The 15,900-nt window shown below is 56.6% G+C and overlaps 1 protein-coding gene across 7 annotated transcripts in view; it reads right to left on the reverse strand.

The window, feature by feature from the left end:
- CARM1 (coactivator associated arginine methyltransferase 1) overlaps nucleotides 1–15,900 on the reverse strand; it is a 41,415-nt gene that overhangs the window by 8,767 nt on the left and 16,748 nt on the right. For 3 of the 7 annotated variants that reach the window (XM_030764445.2, XM_022557035.2, XM_022557034.2), the window contains exons 2-6: nucleotides 8,143–8,268; nucleotides 5,711–5,817; nucleotides 4,658–4,762; nucleotides 2,705–2,815; nucleotides 1,446–1,623 (exon numbers count right to left, since the gene is read on the reverse strand). In XM_030764445.2, the coding sequence (XP_030620305.1) occupies nucleotides 1,446–1,623; nucleotides 2,705–2,815; nucleotides 4,658–4,762; nucleotides 5,711–5,817; nucleotides 8,143–8,268 (627 nt within the window). Of the gene's footprint in view, nucleotides 1–1,445; nucleotides 1,624–2,704; nucleotides 2,816–4,657; nucleotides 4,829–5,710; nucleotides 5,818–8,142; nucleotides 8,269–15,900 lie in introns of all 7 variants that reach the window. The other 4 variants (XM_089905466.1, XM_089905465.1, XM_089905467.1 and 1 more) reach the window with 3 other exon arrangements.

Consider the following 15,900-nt stretch of genomic DNA (forward strand, 5'->3'; position numbering starts at 1 on the left):
GCTGTAGCCACTGGGGTGGGGAAGGGAGGGGCTCACTGGCCCAGAAGCCACAAGCCAGGCCCCCTGCCCAGGAGGAGCCCATCAGCCCCCCGGAGCATCATGGAAAAGCGCCCCCAGCCCTGAAGGCACCTAAAACTGTGCAGCTGCGGGGAGGGTTCCCTCAATCCCCCGAAAGAGCTTCCTGAGATGGAATGAAGCCGCACTCACGCAGGCTGAAGGGGAAGAGGTTAGCCCCAGGCCTCATCCCGGACAGGCTGCTTGACCAGTGGGATGAGTATGCAGCTGCCCACTGGAGCCTGACTCCCGTCTGTCCTTCCGTCCCATGAGGAGGAGCCCACATCCTGCTGGGGCTGCTGCTCCCCACCACCCCCGACTCCCACCACCCCCAATTCCCCCCCACCCTACCCCCCGGCTAGCTTGGCCCATCAACAGGGCAGAGCATGAGAGCAGGTCTAGGACAAGCCTTGGGGCAGCCTGGCTTCCCACACACCTGGATCGCAGGACAGAGCTGTGGGGAATGGCAGCCACCTCCTACCTCCCACCTCTCGGAGTGGAGCCTGAGGCAGGTCCTTCCCCACAAACCAACTCCTCCCCTGCCCTCCGTGGGGCCGCAAGTGCACGGACCTCCTGTGCTCTGCCCTGGCGGGGGTCGTCTTATACCACACGCACACACACACACACACAGCCCCTTTCCTGTACAGAAATACTCAGAACGTGCCCAGAACTGAGCAGAGAAACGGACACGTTGGCAGATGTTCAGGGCCACGCACAGACCAGACCACCAGTGACACAGATGAGCAGGTGTCAACAGTGACCCAATGACCCCAGAGCACAGACAGGCAGGTAGTGACACAGACAGGAGACCACAGCCATCAGCTGCCCCCCAACACACAACAACCCCCATCCCACTCTCTCTCTCACACACACACACACACACACACACACACACACACACACAACCCCACCCCATGGTGATGAGTGCAGGAGTCTGTCAGGCTGAGGGCAGGGTCTACAACGCTAGGAATGAAGACAACAGGGCAGTTCCTCGCAGAAGGTGCCGGCCACAGAACATGTCCTGCTCCGACCACAGCCCAGCCAGACACTGTCCCCCATGGGCCATGAGATGCCAGAGGCAGCCCAGTGGCTCTCTGCGGGCCTGAGGGAAGCCCCTCCATACCCTGACCGAGCAGACCGGGCAAGTGGACATGTGGCCTCGTTTGGGGCCCAGCCAGCTGAGGTCAGGTCTGGGTAGGGAGTGGGGGTGAAGGCCCAGATGCCCTCTGTACCCCAGGCCGCCAGCTCAGGCCAGTGGGGAGCTGAACCACACCCGTGCTGACTAAGCGGCAGCCAGGGGCTCTCTGAAGGGGCCCCCAGGTGCGCACCCCTGGCCTCGGGCCCAGGGAACGCCCACCCAGGCAGTGGCCCGCACCGGCAGGGACACTCACCCCCAGGCCTCAGGTACTTCTTGGCGTGGAGGTAGCTCTCGAGCATGCGCTCGTTGAAGAGCATGTAGCCCATGGGCTCCGAGATGATGATGTCCACCTGCTCGGGGAGTGAGACCTCCTCCACCTTCCCGGGGATGACCACGATGCGGTCCGTGAGGTTGTTACTTTTCACCAAGACCTGAGGGCGGGTGAGCCACAGAGGTCACGGGGGTCCTCGCGGGGGAGGGCCTCCATCCACACTCAGCTACCAGATTCCCCTCTGCCTCCCTGTTGGGTCGCCCCTCCTGCAGCTCCGCAGCCTCCTGATGTCACCTTGGGGACGAGGACAAGTAGGCCTTGCTACAGCCGCCAAAGCTAAACCTGGACACACCTTCCGACCCAGCGATTCCAATGCTAGGAATCTGCCCTACAGACGTAACCTCACACGGAGAGGGGACACGTGTGCAGGGGATTCGGTGCAGCGTTTGTGCTACAGACTGAGAAGCAGCCTCAGTGTCAATTACAGCCTGTGTCTCAACACACAATGGTTCGTCCAGGCAGAGATGCTCTGCAGCCACTAGAAAGAGTGAGGAAGCTCTTTACATGATGACACAGACATATCCCAGATGTATCGTAAAGAGAGCAGAGCCAGGTGCAAGACGGTGGCGTGTACATTCGTGTGGGAGCTGGCGGGTGGAGAAGCCCATGGGGGCTCATGGAGCGGCTCTGGGGAGCTTCTACATACGTCTGTCTCCCTCCAGTGGGGGGGATCTAGGTGGTTGGGAGCCAGAGGTCAGGGAGGGAAGCATCCTCACTGTTTACCTTTGTAGCTTTTAGGTTTTAAACTTTGTGAATGAGGGCTTCAGTGCCAAAAAAGCATCAACTGACAAAATGAAATCCTGTTGTCATCCACCTCTCAGATGGGGCTCAGAGAGGTGGGCGGCTTGCCCCAGGCCGAGATCCCACCCTGGTCTGTGTGACTGCACAGTCCAGCCCCTGAAGCACCAGTCCATCAAGCTCCTGAAGGCCCCAAATCACCCCTGAACCCGGTGGGCCACCATCCTTCATGGAAGGGAGACTACCTCAGGCCCAGCAAGCCCCTCCCCCTGAAACCACTCAGTTTCGGGGACAAGAGACCAAAGTAGAGAATGATATTCCCAGGCTCCCCTGGACCCAGGGGTCAGGTCTCCTGGGGGCTCCCAGCAGGGCTGGCTTCCCCAGGCTGCAGCAGGCACAGAGCTGGGGCACGGAGACAGGTTGGGACCCCGAGGGCCACGGACCTCGGCGTGCTGGGCCATGGTGCTGGCTTCCACCGCGTAGATCTTCCTCGCTCCAGCCTGGGCGGCGAAAAACGACAGGATCCCAGAGCCGCAGCCGACGTCAAGAACAATCTGAGGGAGGAGGGGGCAGTGAGGACAAATTAGTGGTAAAGTGACGTGATCGTAAAGGTGTGTGTGTCAGGGGGCGCTCCCTCCCCGCAGACCCACCCACGGAGCACGCTCTCCGGCCTGCGGCCTGCTTCCCCTCTACACGGACAGCTGCCCACGAGGGTGCTTTCTGAGAGCCACAGGAGCCTGCAGTTTGGATCCGAAGGTGGTAGAGTGGGACTTCTAAGGACAGCTAGGATGTTAAGACCAGTACACACTCTCAGACCCGATTCAAGAAGGAATGGTGTGCGCTGTCTATGCAGCACGTGGGAATGAGTGCTCACTAGGTAAGGACACCTCTGAGCCCCGCAGCAGAACCACTGAGACGCAGGGCTGACTGGCCAGGGCCACGCGGTCAGTAGGAGGAGGGCAGCCTCCCACCCCAGGCCCCGCAGGGCAACCCCGCAACCTGGGAAGAGCCCCAGGGAAAGCTCCCACTCGGGTGCCCTCTCCAGGGCTGCTGGGTCCCAGAGCACAGGCTCTGGGAGGAGTCCCGGCTAGTGTGTGGTAGACTGTCCCACACTCTGGATTCGTCTGACTGCTTCCGCGCACAAGCGGAATCAGGATAAACGTTTCTGGTGCGCACGCGCTAAAGGAGACCTGCTCTGGGCGTGGTGGTGGGGCACAGGGCGAGCGCCCAGCAGAGGGGCTGGTGCTGTCGGGTGGGAGGGCCTCGGGTGCCTCTCAGAGCTCTGCATGAACTAGGAAATGGATCTGCGTCCTGGGAGAGCTGGAAGAGGCTTTGCTGAAGGGACACTGGCTTCCCGGGCCCCAAACACTGCCCCAATGCTGCCCACGCCAGCCGCCAGGGCATAGGGATGGCCGCTGTGTCGAGGATGACTCCTCCCCAGCCTGTGGGGCTCAGGCCCTGGGACCGGGAGGCTCAGTCACCTGAGGGGATTCTCAGCAATGCTGGGGGAGTGTATCACCAAGGCGCCGGATGACATAGATCCACGTGGATCATGTGGAGAGTCCCCTAGATATGTCGAGAAAACCACAAGCTTTCATGTGGTTAAAAGGGAAAATCAAACTCTAGGCCACGAGAAGAGAACAGAATAAAATTTCACCTCCCAATATATATGCTCTGGTCTCTTTTTAATCACGAGTATATAGTTGATCCTTGAACAATGCGGGAGTCAGGGACGACGCCAGCCCCACCACCCAGTAGAAAATCCGAGTATAACCATACAGTTGGCCCGCCATATCTACGGGTCTGCAGCCGCAGATTCAACCAACTGTGGATCGTATAGCACAGTTGCTCATATCTATCGAAAACAGTCTGCATATAAGTGGACCAGTGCAGTTCAAACCCATGCTGTTCAAGGGTCAACTGCTCACTACTTGGTAACAGTAAAAAGATTTACATCTATTTTAAATATATTTAGGGAAGTGACGAGATTACACTACATCCACGTAACTTAACAGTACATGCCAAGACACAACATTAAGTGGGGGAAAAGTATTTTGCAGGAAGCGAATGTAGAATACAGTCCTATTTTGTATATCTGTATTTTAAAAGATTATAACCCTAAAATATATATGCTGGGGGAAAATTTTGGAAGAAGAGAGCTTTACTGTTGGCAGTGGTCATTCTGGAGGGAAATGACAGAGGCCTTTCACGCCCATCTGATACACACTGGGCTTCTACAAAAAGTAGATTTTGCTTTTGCAATCTGAAAAAATTAAAGATAAAATCAATGAACAAAGGGGAAAAAAAAAATAGAGGCTACTGAGCCAGTGAGGTGGGCACAGAGCCTGAGGGAGAGGGAGGAAGGCAGCAGGGTGGATGCAGCCGGCCCCGCTCACCTTGTCCTTGAAGTCCGTGTGGTTCTGCAGGATTGCACGCTGGTAGGTGCCTGTCCGCACGTAGTCCTGCATCATGTTCTGCTGCTGGGACAGGTAGCCATAAAACTGGAACAGAGACATGCCAATGGCACAGGGCACGCAGCAGACAGACGGCCGAGGCCCTGGCCGACCCTGTGACAGAGGAGGGTCCACTTCGGGCAGAGATCTCCCTGGGGAGGCCACACCCCCTCTGCTGGCCTGGACTCCCCGGCTACCTGCTCCAGTAGAGGGAGCTGGAAGCTAGAGGCAGCCCCCAGGGAGGACACCACCGCCGTCGCTGTGGCCAAAGGACACAGTTGGTTGATACCTGGTCCTGGAAGCCACCCAGGAGAACTCAGGATATGCCACACGCAGGGTTCTGGGATCAAGGGCCACCTGCCCCATCTTAGGGGCCCCAAAGAAGTGGAGGAGTGGATCAAACAGAACCCTAGAACTCAGAGCGCCAGGCAGGTGAGGTGCTGTGGGGTCTCTTTGTAAGACAACAGGCGATCGGGAGGCAGCGTGGCACCTGGGCAGGGGCACAGGCTTTGGCATCAGGCAGACCTGGCTTCCCATCTTGGCTCTGTTGCATAATAGCTGTGTGACTTGGAGCAAGTCACTTAACCTCTCTGAGCCTCAGTTTTCTCATCTGTAAAATGGGGACAACAATAGTACTTACCTCCTAGAGTTGCTGGGAGGGTTCAAGTACTTCCGTACGTGTCAAGGCGCTGGGGCCAGTGGCTGGCATGCCCTACGTGTTCAGGACATTGTAACTATGCTATCATTACTCAAAATGCCTGTGGACCTGAGCTTCACCTGCACTCAAATCTTTCCAGCAACCCTCGTAGGCAGGCACTGGCATCTCTGTTTCACAGATGAGGAAACTGAGGCCCAGCAAGCGGAGGAAACCTGCCCAAGGTTACTCAGCGAGTAAGGGGCAGAGCCAGGACATGAACCCGGGTGGGCCTGCCCTGTGCCGCATGGCCTCTGGGGGCCACCGGGGGCAGCAGCCTGGCCCAGGCAGTATGTACCCACCTGGAAATACTGCACAGCAGAGGACTCCTCCGTGCGCTCACTGAACACCGACCGCTCCAGGGTGTGGCCCCGGCAGGTTTTCAGGATGTTATAGAAGGAACAGAAATCTGGAAGGGGGAAGCCGGCTCAGGGGTGGCGGGCTCTGTCTAGGCGTGCACCCCGACTTTTCTACCTTGAGCACGAGTGATCTGAAACCGCCTCCCCGACACACACATACACACAAATGTTGAAGTTGAAGGAAAAGAAGAAGGGCAGCCAAGCCTGCCCTTGGTGACTGGCACGGGAGAAGGCAGGTGTCAGGGGCGAGCGTGCTCCACGCGGCTGGCGCTGCTTCGCCAGAGGGCAGCTTGGCCAAAGCCTTCAAAGGATGACCCGGGCATCAAGTCTCTGGGACTCACCACAGCAGATACCCATGGGTCCACCCACAGCTCACGCAGTGTCTGTGGGTGGCAAGTGGACACAGGGACACCACCCCAGTGTCCGGTCAGAGGGGACTGGATGGACCCCAGTGGACACTGAGAAGCACATGACAGAACCAGTCAGCAGGGGTCTGCAGGACCAGGTGTTACGTGGCAAATGAACTATGTTTATGAACACAGACCACTAAATTGCATCAAGAAAAAGAAGCAAACAAAATCATGAAGACAGATAGGACGGTGGGGGCCAGGGGCTGGAGGGGAGGGGTGGGGGAGGGGGAGTTAGTGTTTAATGGGAACAGAGTTTCAGTTTAGGAAGATGAAAATGGGGGATGGAGATGCATGGTGGAGATGGCTGCATCTCGTGAATGCGCTTTAATACCTCTGGAACCTGGACACTTGAAAATGGTTGATGGCAAATTTTACGTTAGGCGTATTTTAACACAATTAACTAAAAGACAGGACTTCCCTGGTGGCGCAGTAGTTAAGAATCCGCCTGCCAACGCAGGGGACACAGGTTCGATCCCCGATCCGGGAAGATCCCATGTGCCGCGGAGCCACTAAGCCCATGCGCCACAACTACTGAGCCTGCGCGCCACAACTACTGAGCCCTCGCGCCACAACTACTGAGCCCGCACACCTAGAGCCCGTGCTCTGCAACAAGAGAAGCCACCGCAATGAGAAGCCCGCGCACCTCAACGAAGAGCAGCCCCTGCTCACCACAACTAGAGAAAGCCCACGTGAAGCAATGAAGACCCAATGCAGCCAAAAATAAATTAAAAAAAAAAACAAAAACACCTAAAAGACAATATCTTAAAAATATACAGTTTGGGAAGATAAAACAGTTCTGGAGCTGGATGGTGGTGATGGTTGCACAATGTGCACAATGGTTGCACAATGAATATACTTAATACCACTGAAATGGACACTCAAAAAGGGTTATTAACATGGTAGAATTGTTGCTATGTATACTTGACCATGATTTAAGAAACTGATAGGATTGAAAGGAAAAAAATCAGAATATAACTATCCATGAAGCAGAAAAAGACTAGGCGGATCTAAAACGTCAACTCTTAATGACAACCCTGGTTTGTCATCAACTCTTAATGACAACCCTGTTTCTGTAACTTATTTTTTTAAACATTGAATTGGGATTGATTTTGGATAAGGAAGGAAATGGAATGTGGGGCTTCTGGCAGCAGGTGGTTAGCCACCTGGCTGCTTTCTCCCAGCCCGGCCTTCTCTCAGCTCTGAAGCCAGGCCACCTGAGGGCGGGTAGTCCTGAGGGTCTGGGCTGGGGGAGCCTCCTCTCTCCATCGGGGGCACTGAGACAAGTAAGAGGGCTCTGGGGAAGCTGGGGGCAGCCGTGGGCGGGCGGCCTCTCCATCCTGGGCTCTCCTGCCCCAGCCCCTGCGCCGACCACCAGGCCCACTGACTTCGGCTCTGCAGGGACCAAGCCTGGTTGCTGGACCCTTCGAGGGGTCTCCAGCCCAGGGCGGCTCACCACCTCCACTGCTGACCCCCACCCAGAGCCACCAGCAGCACTCGCCTGGGGCTCCGCAAGCCCTGCTCGTGTGTCCCCCAGATGGGTCTACTTAGAACCCTCCAGAGTCTCCTCTGCGCTCGGAACAAAGCTTCTGCCAACCTCAGGACCTTGTCTCACCCCATCCACTGCTGCGGGAGGGCTGGGCCCCTGACCCCCGTGTGACCGGCTCCTCCAAGAGGCCTGGGGTGTGGGCAGGTCAGGACAGGCCTCTCAGAGGAGGGGACATATAAGCAGAGCCCAGAAGGACCCAAAGGAGCCGGCAAAGCCTGGGGCAGAGTCCAGGCAGCGAGCACGTACTCTTACCATGGACATATTTCTACTTGGGAATATTTCTGATGTTGGTGGGGCATTCGCTGGGTCAGATGAATGGGCTTTACCCGGGCTCCAGGCCCCCCGCCCGCCACGGCTGAGAGCCTAAGCCCCCTGGCTCTGGGCACTCCGTGTGCTGCTGGGACAGAAGGGAGACGTACCGCTGGGCGTGGCGAACTGGATGAGGACGCTGTTGCAGCCCAGGGTGATGATGAAGGACTGCTTGCCCACACGGCTGCACTCCGTCTCCCGGGACACCGAGCACTTGAACACACAGACGTCTTCATCTGCGAGAGGAGGGAGGCGGGCGTAAGCCGCCAGGTGCCGGGGCCACCTTCCCCCCCACCACGGCACCCCAGATTCTTCCAGGGTGCCACAACACCCGCCCCACAAGCGCTGCCATGTGCCCTGCCTGCCCAGCCTACGCTGAGGATGAGGCGGTGGCTGATCAGCATCCCCAGCGGGGACACAGGATGCAGTCTGTCCAGCAGGAGAGGACAGGTGTCCACAGGGCAACCGGGGCTGAGGTGAGGGGACGGGGAGTTGCAAGGCACTGGGGGGCCCAGGGGGCACGTTCCCTCACGGAGCACCTGCTGGTGCCAGCCCCATGTCGCTCCTGGGCACTGAGGTGGGAAGACACAGGGGAGAGAAGGCCAAGCCTGGCAGGTTCAGAGGGTCACAGGAACCCAGCGGGCAGCCCAGGCCCAGCTGAGGGAGTCAGGCCTTCAGCCACCAGCCCCTCCGTGTCACACGGGGGCGTTGTCGGCCTTCAGAGCTGAGCAGGGGTGGGCGGGGGTCAAGAAAGAAATGCCAGTGGCGCCTCTGCTTCCTCCCGCTGAGCCCCTTCCTTCTTGCATGTATTGTGAGTGTGGCCACAGGACCCAGATGGCCTGTGTTCACGCCCCACCTACTCCACTTAGTGTGTCACCAGGGCAGGTCTGAGTCCTCAGTTTTCTCATCTGTCAAGCGGGACCAACGGTGGGACAGGGGTCAGGCCCAACACACGCATACAGGAAGCACTGCATCCCCGCACCCGCCACTACTACTGTTACTAGTCATTCACTCAACAAGCATGGGGCACCCCACCTCAGCCGAACCGTGAGACACAGCATGACCAGGAGACAAACCGACCCGAAGCTGTAGCCCTGACGTGGGGCAGCGGAACAGACACCCTGGTCCCATCACGAGGGGACAACAGACAGTGCCAGATCACAGGGCAGTCTGCAAGACAACCTCCCTGGTTGCCTCAAAACGGCCAAAGTCAGGAAAGGCAAAAATTGCTGGGAAGTATTCCAGAGTGAAGGAGGCTAAAGAGACGTGACCATCAAATGCCAGGTGTGGTCCTGGACTGCAGCCTAATGAACACCGTTCAACAGCTACAAAGGCCAAGTGGGGAAATATGTGGACTGCAGGAGCCATAACTTCAAATGATCTGGATGTGACAGGAGCATTATTCTGCAGAACAACAACGACAAAATATATTTATAGAGAGAAGCATGAGTACAAATGTGCAAAGTGTTCCCAATCACCCTCGTAACAGCCAAAACAATCTTGAAAAAAAAAACCAAAGCTGGAAGACTCACACTCCCCGATTTCAAAACGCACTACGAAGGTATGGTAATCAAAACAGAATAGTATTGGCAAATGGAGAGACATATACATCAATAGAATTAGAGTCCAGAATAAACCCTATGTTTATAGTCAATTGATTTTTTTGTTTGTTTGTTTTTTATTTTTTGGCCATGCCTCATGTGGGCCATGGCTCACGGGCCCAGCCGCTCCACGGCATGTGCGATTTTCGTTCCCTGACCAGGGATCGAACCCATGCCCCCTGCCTTGGAAGCACAGATTCTTAACCACTGGACCGCCAGGGAAGTCCCGTATAGCCCACTGATTTTTAACAAGGGTCCTGAGAACATTCAAGGGGCAGAAAATAGTCTCTTCAACAAATGGTGCTGGGACAGCTGGGTCTCCCTGTACAAGAGAATGAAGCTGGACTCCTACCCTCACACCATATATAAAACCTGACTCAAATTAATCAATGACCTAAACATAAGAGTGAAAACTATAAAACTCCTAGGAGAAAACAGAGGGGTAAATCTCTGAGACCTTGGATTTGGCAATGGATTCCTAGATATGACACCAAAAGCAAGAGTATCAAAAGAAAAACTACATAAACTGGACTTCATCAAAATTATAAACTTTTTGGGGAATTCCCTGGCAGTCCAGTGGTTAGGACTCGGTGCTTTCACTGCCAGTGGCCTAGGTTCGCTCCCTGGTTGGGGAACTAAGATCCTGAGAGCCATGCAGCATGGCCAAAAAAAAAAAAAAAAAAAAAAATTTAAATAAACTTTCTGCATCAAAGGACACTATCAAAAAAGCGAAACGGGGGCTTCCCTGGTGGTGCAGTGGTTGAGAGTCCGCCTGCCGATGCAGGGGACACAGGTTCGTGCCCCGATCCGGGAAGATCCCACATGCCGCGGAGTGGCTGGGTCCATGAGCCATGGCCGCTGAGCCTGCGCGTCCGGAGCCTGTGTTCCGCAATGGGAGAGGCCACAACAGTGAGAGGCCCACATACCACACACACACACAAAAAAGCGAAACGACAACCTACAGAATGGAAGAAGATATTTACAAATCATATACCTGATAAGGATCTATTGTCCAGAATATATAAAGAACTCTTAACAACAAAAATATAACCCAATTCAAAAACGGGCAAAGGACTTGAAGAGATGTTTCTCCAAAGGTATACAAATGACCAGCATGTGAAAAGGTGCACGTCATCATTAGTCATCAGGGACCTGCAACTCAAAACCACAATTAGATACCACTGCACACCCAGCAGGACGGCTGTAATTTTAAACAAAAAAGGGGGAAATAACACGTGTTGGCAAGAAATTGAATCCCTCAGACCCTGCTGGTGGGAACTTAAAATGGTACAGCCGCACAGAATTACCATTTGACTCAGCGATCCCACTCGTTAGGTATATACCCCAAAGAATTGAAAGCTGGTATTCAAATGAATACTTGATGCAAATATTCAAAGTGTTACTATTCAAAACAGCCAAAAAGTAGAAACAACTCAGATGTCCATCAACTGATGACTGGATGAACAAAATGTGATCCATCCATACAATGGGATATCACTCAGCCATAAAAAGAAATAAGGTCCCAACCCACGGATGAGCCTCAGAAACTTTATGCTGAGTGACGGAAGCCAGACATAAAAGCTCACAGGTATATGATCCCATATATATGGAACATCCAGAACCAGTCAGTTCATAGAGACCGAAAGCAAAATTCGTGGTTGCCAGGGGCTGAGGGTGGGAGAATGGGGAATGACTGCTTAATGGAAACAAGGTTTTTCTCTTTGGATGATGAAAATATTTTGGAAATAGAGATGATGGTTACCTGATACTGTGAGTGCACTAAATGCAACTCAATTGTTTTATGCTATGTGAATTTTATCTCAATAGAACAAGAAAAATGTTCCCAATGGGTGAATCTGGATGTGAAGGGCCTACGGGTGTCCGCTGGGCCCCTTGCTCTCCCCTTGTTTAGTGTGAGCCCTAAGCCTGGGCCACAGCCTGGAGGAGGCTCCTGGGGCCACAGCCTGGGTTTCTGCCAGATGACCTCCCACCTCTGGAGCCAGGTGCCACCTCCTGGAGGGAGGGGGGAGCAGGGCACAGGCAGCCTCCTGACAGCGGGCAGGAGGGAAGAGCGGATTGGGAGGCCAGCCCCGGGCTCACAGCCACGCCACACCCACAGGGGACCCAAGACGAGGTGCTCCCAAGTCCAGCTATAAATGGGTCTCAGGAAGGGACCCGAAACCTTGACGTGGTACCCATGCCCACTCCTGGGGCAGAAAATAAAGCCGATCTGTCAGCTACTCCTGTGTGGCAGCGAGCAGACCAGGGAGGGCCTGTTTACAAAGCAGCCTGGCAACCCGACCAGCTGCCCTAGGCAGCCCCTGCAACCTGGCGCCAGGCAGGCGACCACAGGGACCTGTGGCTAAGGGAAGCTTGGCCGCATCCAGAGGCTCGGGCCAGGGAAGCCAGGGCTAAGGGCAACCTGAACTGTCCCATCACAGGTGGGACCACCAAAGCCCATGGTGCCAGCATTTTGTATAAGTCACAGCTATACACCCACAGGCCTGTCCCTGGCACACACGGGATGCTAGGTAAATATATGACAAACCAAAAAATAATTTTAAAAAGCCGGACCAGGCTCCTACCTCTTTTAAAGTCTCAGGAGAAGTCCAAGCTCTCGGACTGGCAGTCAAGGACCTCCTCTCCCCAGCCCCTTCCCATGGCCATGCCCAGCGCCCCAGTCCCCAGTGGGCAGGGCTCTGCACCTTTGGTCCATCACTGTTCCCCTCCCCGTCCCCTCACTGGGAGGGGGCCCCCAGGACAGTGGGCAGAAGTGGTGGCGCTGGGCCTATCCCAGCCAGGTGGTGAAGCCTGCCTCCTGGGCCCCGGGGGAGGGGTTCCTGGGAGAGGGCTTCTCCCCCCAGGAAAGGGGCCCGGAGCCCACAGGGCCCAGACCCAGCAGTGGGCATGTGGTGCAAGAGGCAGAACTGGTCTCTGTGCCCTGCCTCCAGAAACGAAGCCAGAAAGCACCACCCTGGTCACACCAGCCGGCACATTCGGGGGCTGTTGCAGGTACGCGGCCCCGGAGAGGTGGGGACAGGAAGCGGGAGAGGGGCTGGCAGACTGCCGCGTCGCTCTAACTGGGGGCGACCACAAAGGGGGCTGCAGGCCAGGAGGCTGTGCTGGGATCCCCTCCGCAGCCAGGTAGGGCAGAGCCGGTCTCCCTCTTCCCTGAAGTGATGGGATGGGAGGGCTGAGCAGTGAACAGGCTCCGCAGAGGCTCACCCAAGACGGGCTCTGAACGGTTTGAAACGAACTCGGCCCAAGGAGTATTAGTCATGCCGCAGCCATCACAAACGTGTCCACCCTGCTCCTGGACCCGGCCTGCCACCCCGGGCTGGCCTCCCAGCCACCACACTGCAGTCTGTCCCGCCCAGGCTCTGGGGCCAGGGGACGAGGGGCCGGAATAGCCAGGGACAAATCCACAGGCAATGCAGCGCTCAGGGTGCAGGGGGGGAGCTAGGAAAACCACCCCACCTGTCTTGCTCCCTGGGGAGCAAGGCCCCTGAATATCCAAGTCACAAACACTGAGCTTCCACAGGCGGCGTGGCCCAGCACCTACCCACTCACACCCTGCTGAGACCACGATGGGGCTGGGAGGCCAGACTGTGAGTAATAACTTCCCAGGTGCCAGGCTCTGTTCCTGCGCTATCCACGGACCCCTCACAGCACCCCTGTATCTACTGCTACCACCCCCACTGGCTCCGATGAGAAAAGGGGGCTCAGACAGGTTAGGTATCTCGCTCAAGGTCACAGGGCGAGGGGCTGAGCCGACTGGCTCCAGGTCTGTGCTCCTAGCCAGTGTGCACACCACCCCTCTGGGCTTCTTTCTGTAAAGGACCAGAAAATAGATACTTTCAGCTTTTCAGGCCATTTAATCTCTGCTACTGTGACTCAACCCCACTGCAGAAAATATGTAAAGGAACATGGCTATGTGCCAATAAAACTTTATTACAAACCCGGCAGTGCGTGAGAGGAGACACCCTCCCCATCCCAGAGCGGGTGAGGAGAGCCGGGCGGCCAGAGTGACGAGGATCCCCAGGTGCTGGGCACTGAGGCCAGGGGCACAGGGGCACTGTGGGAGGCTAGAGATGGCACCTGACCAGCCAGGGAAAGAGATTGGGAACAAATGCTCCAGCGAGAGGAAACAGCATGTGGGAAAGCAGAGAGGAAGGGGGGTGGTAATACGGTGATCTATAATACATATGTTATTTGGTCCTTGTTCCTGGTACAGAGCTCCTAAAACTCTTGGCGTTTCCCAAGTGATAAGAGCGATAGAGGTGTCTTTTATGATTCATGTGAAGCCCCCTTCAACCACCCCAGGATATAGGACTTAGAAAGCCATGTGGGGACCAACCAAGTAATTAGAGGGCTGGAACTTTCAGTACCCCCCTCCTCAGCCTCCAAAAAACCCCAAAAGGACAGGGTTCAGGAGAGCTTCCGGGTTGGTGAGCAGGTGGAGGTGCTGGGAGGTTGGCGCCCCCGAAAAGGGCACGGAAGCCCTGCACTGCTTCCCACACGCCTCGCCCTGTTCAGCTCTTCCATCTGGCTGTTCCTGAGTTGCATCTTTCTGTATTAACCAGTCATCTAGTAAGTAAACTGTTCTCCTGAGCTCTGCGGGAGCAAATTAATCGAACCTGAGGAAGAGGTCCTAGGAACCTCTGATTTATAGCAGGTTGATGGGAAGCACAGATGACCCAAGCCGAACTTGCGACTGGCGTCTGAAGTGGGGTGTGTACAGTCTTGTAGGACTGAGCCCTCAACCTGTGGGATCTGACACTACCTCCAGGTAGACAGTTTCAGAATTGAGTTGAATTGCCAGACAGCCGGCTGGTGTTGGAGAATTGCTGCGTGTGTGGGGACACCTACCCAACACCTGGGGATCAGAAGTGTTCAGTGTGAGTGCTGAGAGTAGGGGACACACACAGGCGCAGTGTTTTTCCTTGCAGGGGCCCAGCAGGGAGAATGCGGGCGACTGGGACTTCCTGGCTGCAGCCCAGAGAGGTTGCAGAGGCTCCCAGGCAAGACGGGCGATTTGTAGGAAGGCTGTGGCGGAGGTGAGAGAGGCCCCGGTGGACCTGGGGCTCAGAAGTCTGGCTCCCCCAGAGCCACGGGCAGTACCCAGAGGGACCCCATGCCGAGAGAGGGCCAGGGCTGGAGGGCAGCTGCCGTCCCGGCAGGAGACGACGGAGGCTGGGAAGCAGGCGGCTCTCGGGGACAGGCTGCCTGCCCCCAGCCAGCACAGCGCCACCCGATGTCCCTCCCAGTCGGTTCCCTGGGCAGCACCGTGGGACCCAGGGCAGCAGAATCTGGCAGACACTGAGGCACGGGGGATCCCCGGTCCCAGGTCTGAAGGCAACACCCTGCTCCCCACCCTCACTCCTGGGCCCAAAGCGGGGCCCGGCACCCAGGAGGGCCTCAAAAGAGCTGGCGGCCTCAGGGAGGGGTAGGCATCCTCTCTCAGGGACACTGACCAGAAGACCCCGGGGGACGTGCTAAGCCTCCAGTCATGTCCCAGTCACAGCATCTAATGCGGCTGATTTGCTGTGTTCTCTTCCCTGCTTGCACCCCTCAGTGGTTCCCCAGAGCCCTCTGGAACAAGTCCAAACTCCTTATGGAGCCCCTGCTAACACGGACGACCTCGACAGAGCCCCTCCACCGCCCCGTCAAGCCACGCTGACCTCACCACCCTCCAGACCATGGGCAGAAGGCCTTCTCTCCAGCCTCCGTGGCTCCGCAGACCCTCCCTGGCACCCTGCCTCTCTTCCCCTGCATCCCTGTTACCTCCTCCAGGTGGAGGAAGACCAGGAAGGTTCTCCAGCACTTCCTGGACGAGCCCTGATCGTAGGCTGACTCCTTATTGAATCCAGGGCTCTGCACGTGGCTGGTCCAGTGCCCAGCCCAGCACCTGGGGATGCTGACCTGCACGGCCCCCACCCCGGGGCCTGGGGTCAGGGAGACTGGGCCCCTTCCCTACATGCAGGAGGCAGCCAGAATGGGGGTCCACTTGCCCAGGCCGAGGGCGTGTGTGGCCTGGGGAAGGTCACTTAACTACTGGAAGATGCTGGGCACTGGGCAGCCCCACGGTAACCTCTGCCCTCTCTCCCCTTCCCCTTTGCTCTGGAACAAGCAGGGGGTCCTTGAGCCCTTCAGGCTGGACAGACCTGTGTCAGAGGGACCCAGTGGAATAGAGATAAATGCCTGGAGTCAAGCTCTCTCCTCCCGTAGAACCTTCCATCCTCGTGTGAGATGAGAGTGTCTCTTTGC

This window comes from Delphinapterus leucas, unplaced genomic scaffold, assembly GCF_059928025.1.
Source record: "Delphinapterus leucas isolate spDelLeu-1000000601 "Yukka" unplaced genomic scaffold, BTC_Dleu_Yukka2 spDelLeu_asBTCV2_sq25, whole genome shotgun sequence".
Classification (NCBI taxonomy): domain Eukaryota; kingdom Metazoa; phylum Chordata; class Mammalia; order Artiodactyla; family Monodontidae; genus Delphinapterus; species Delphinapterus leucas.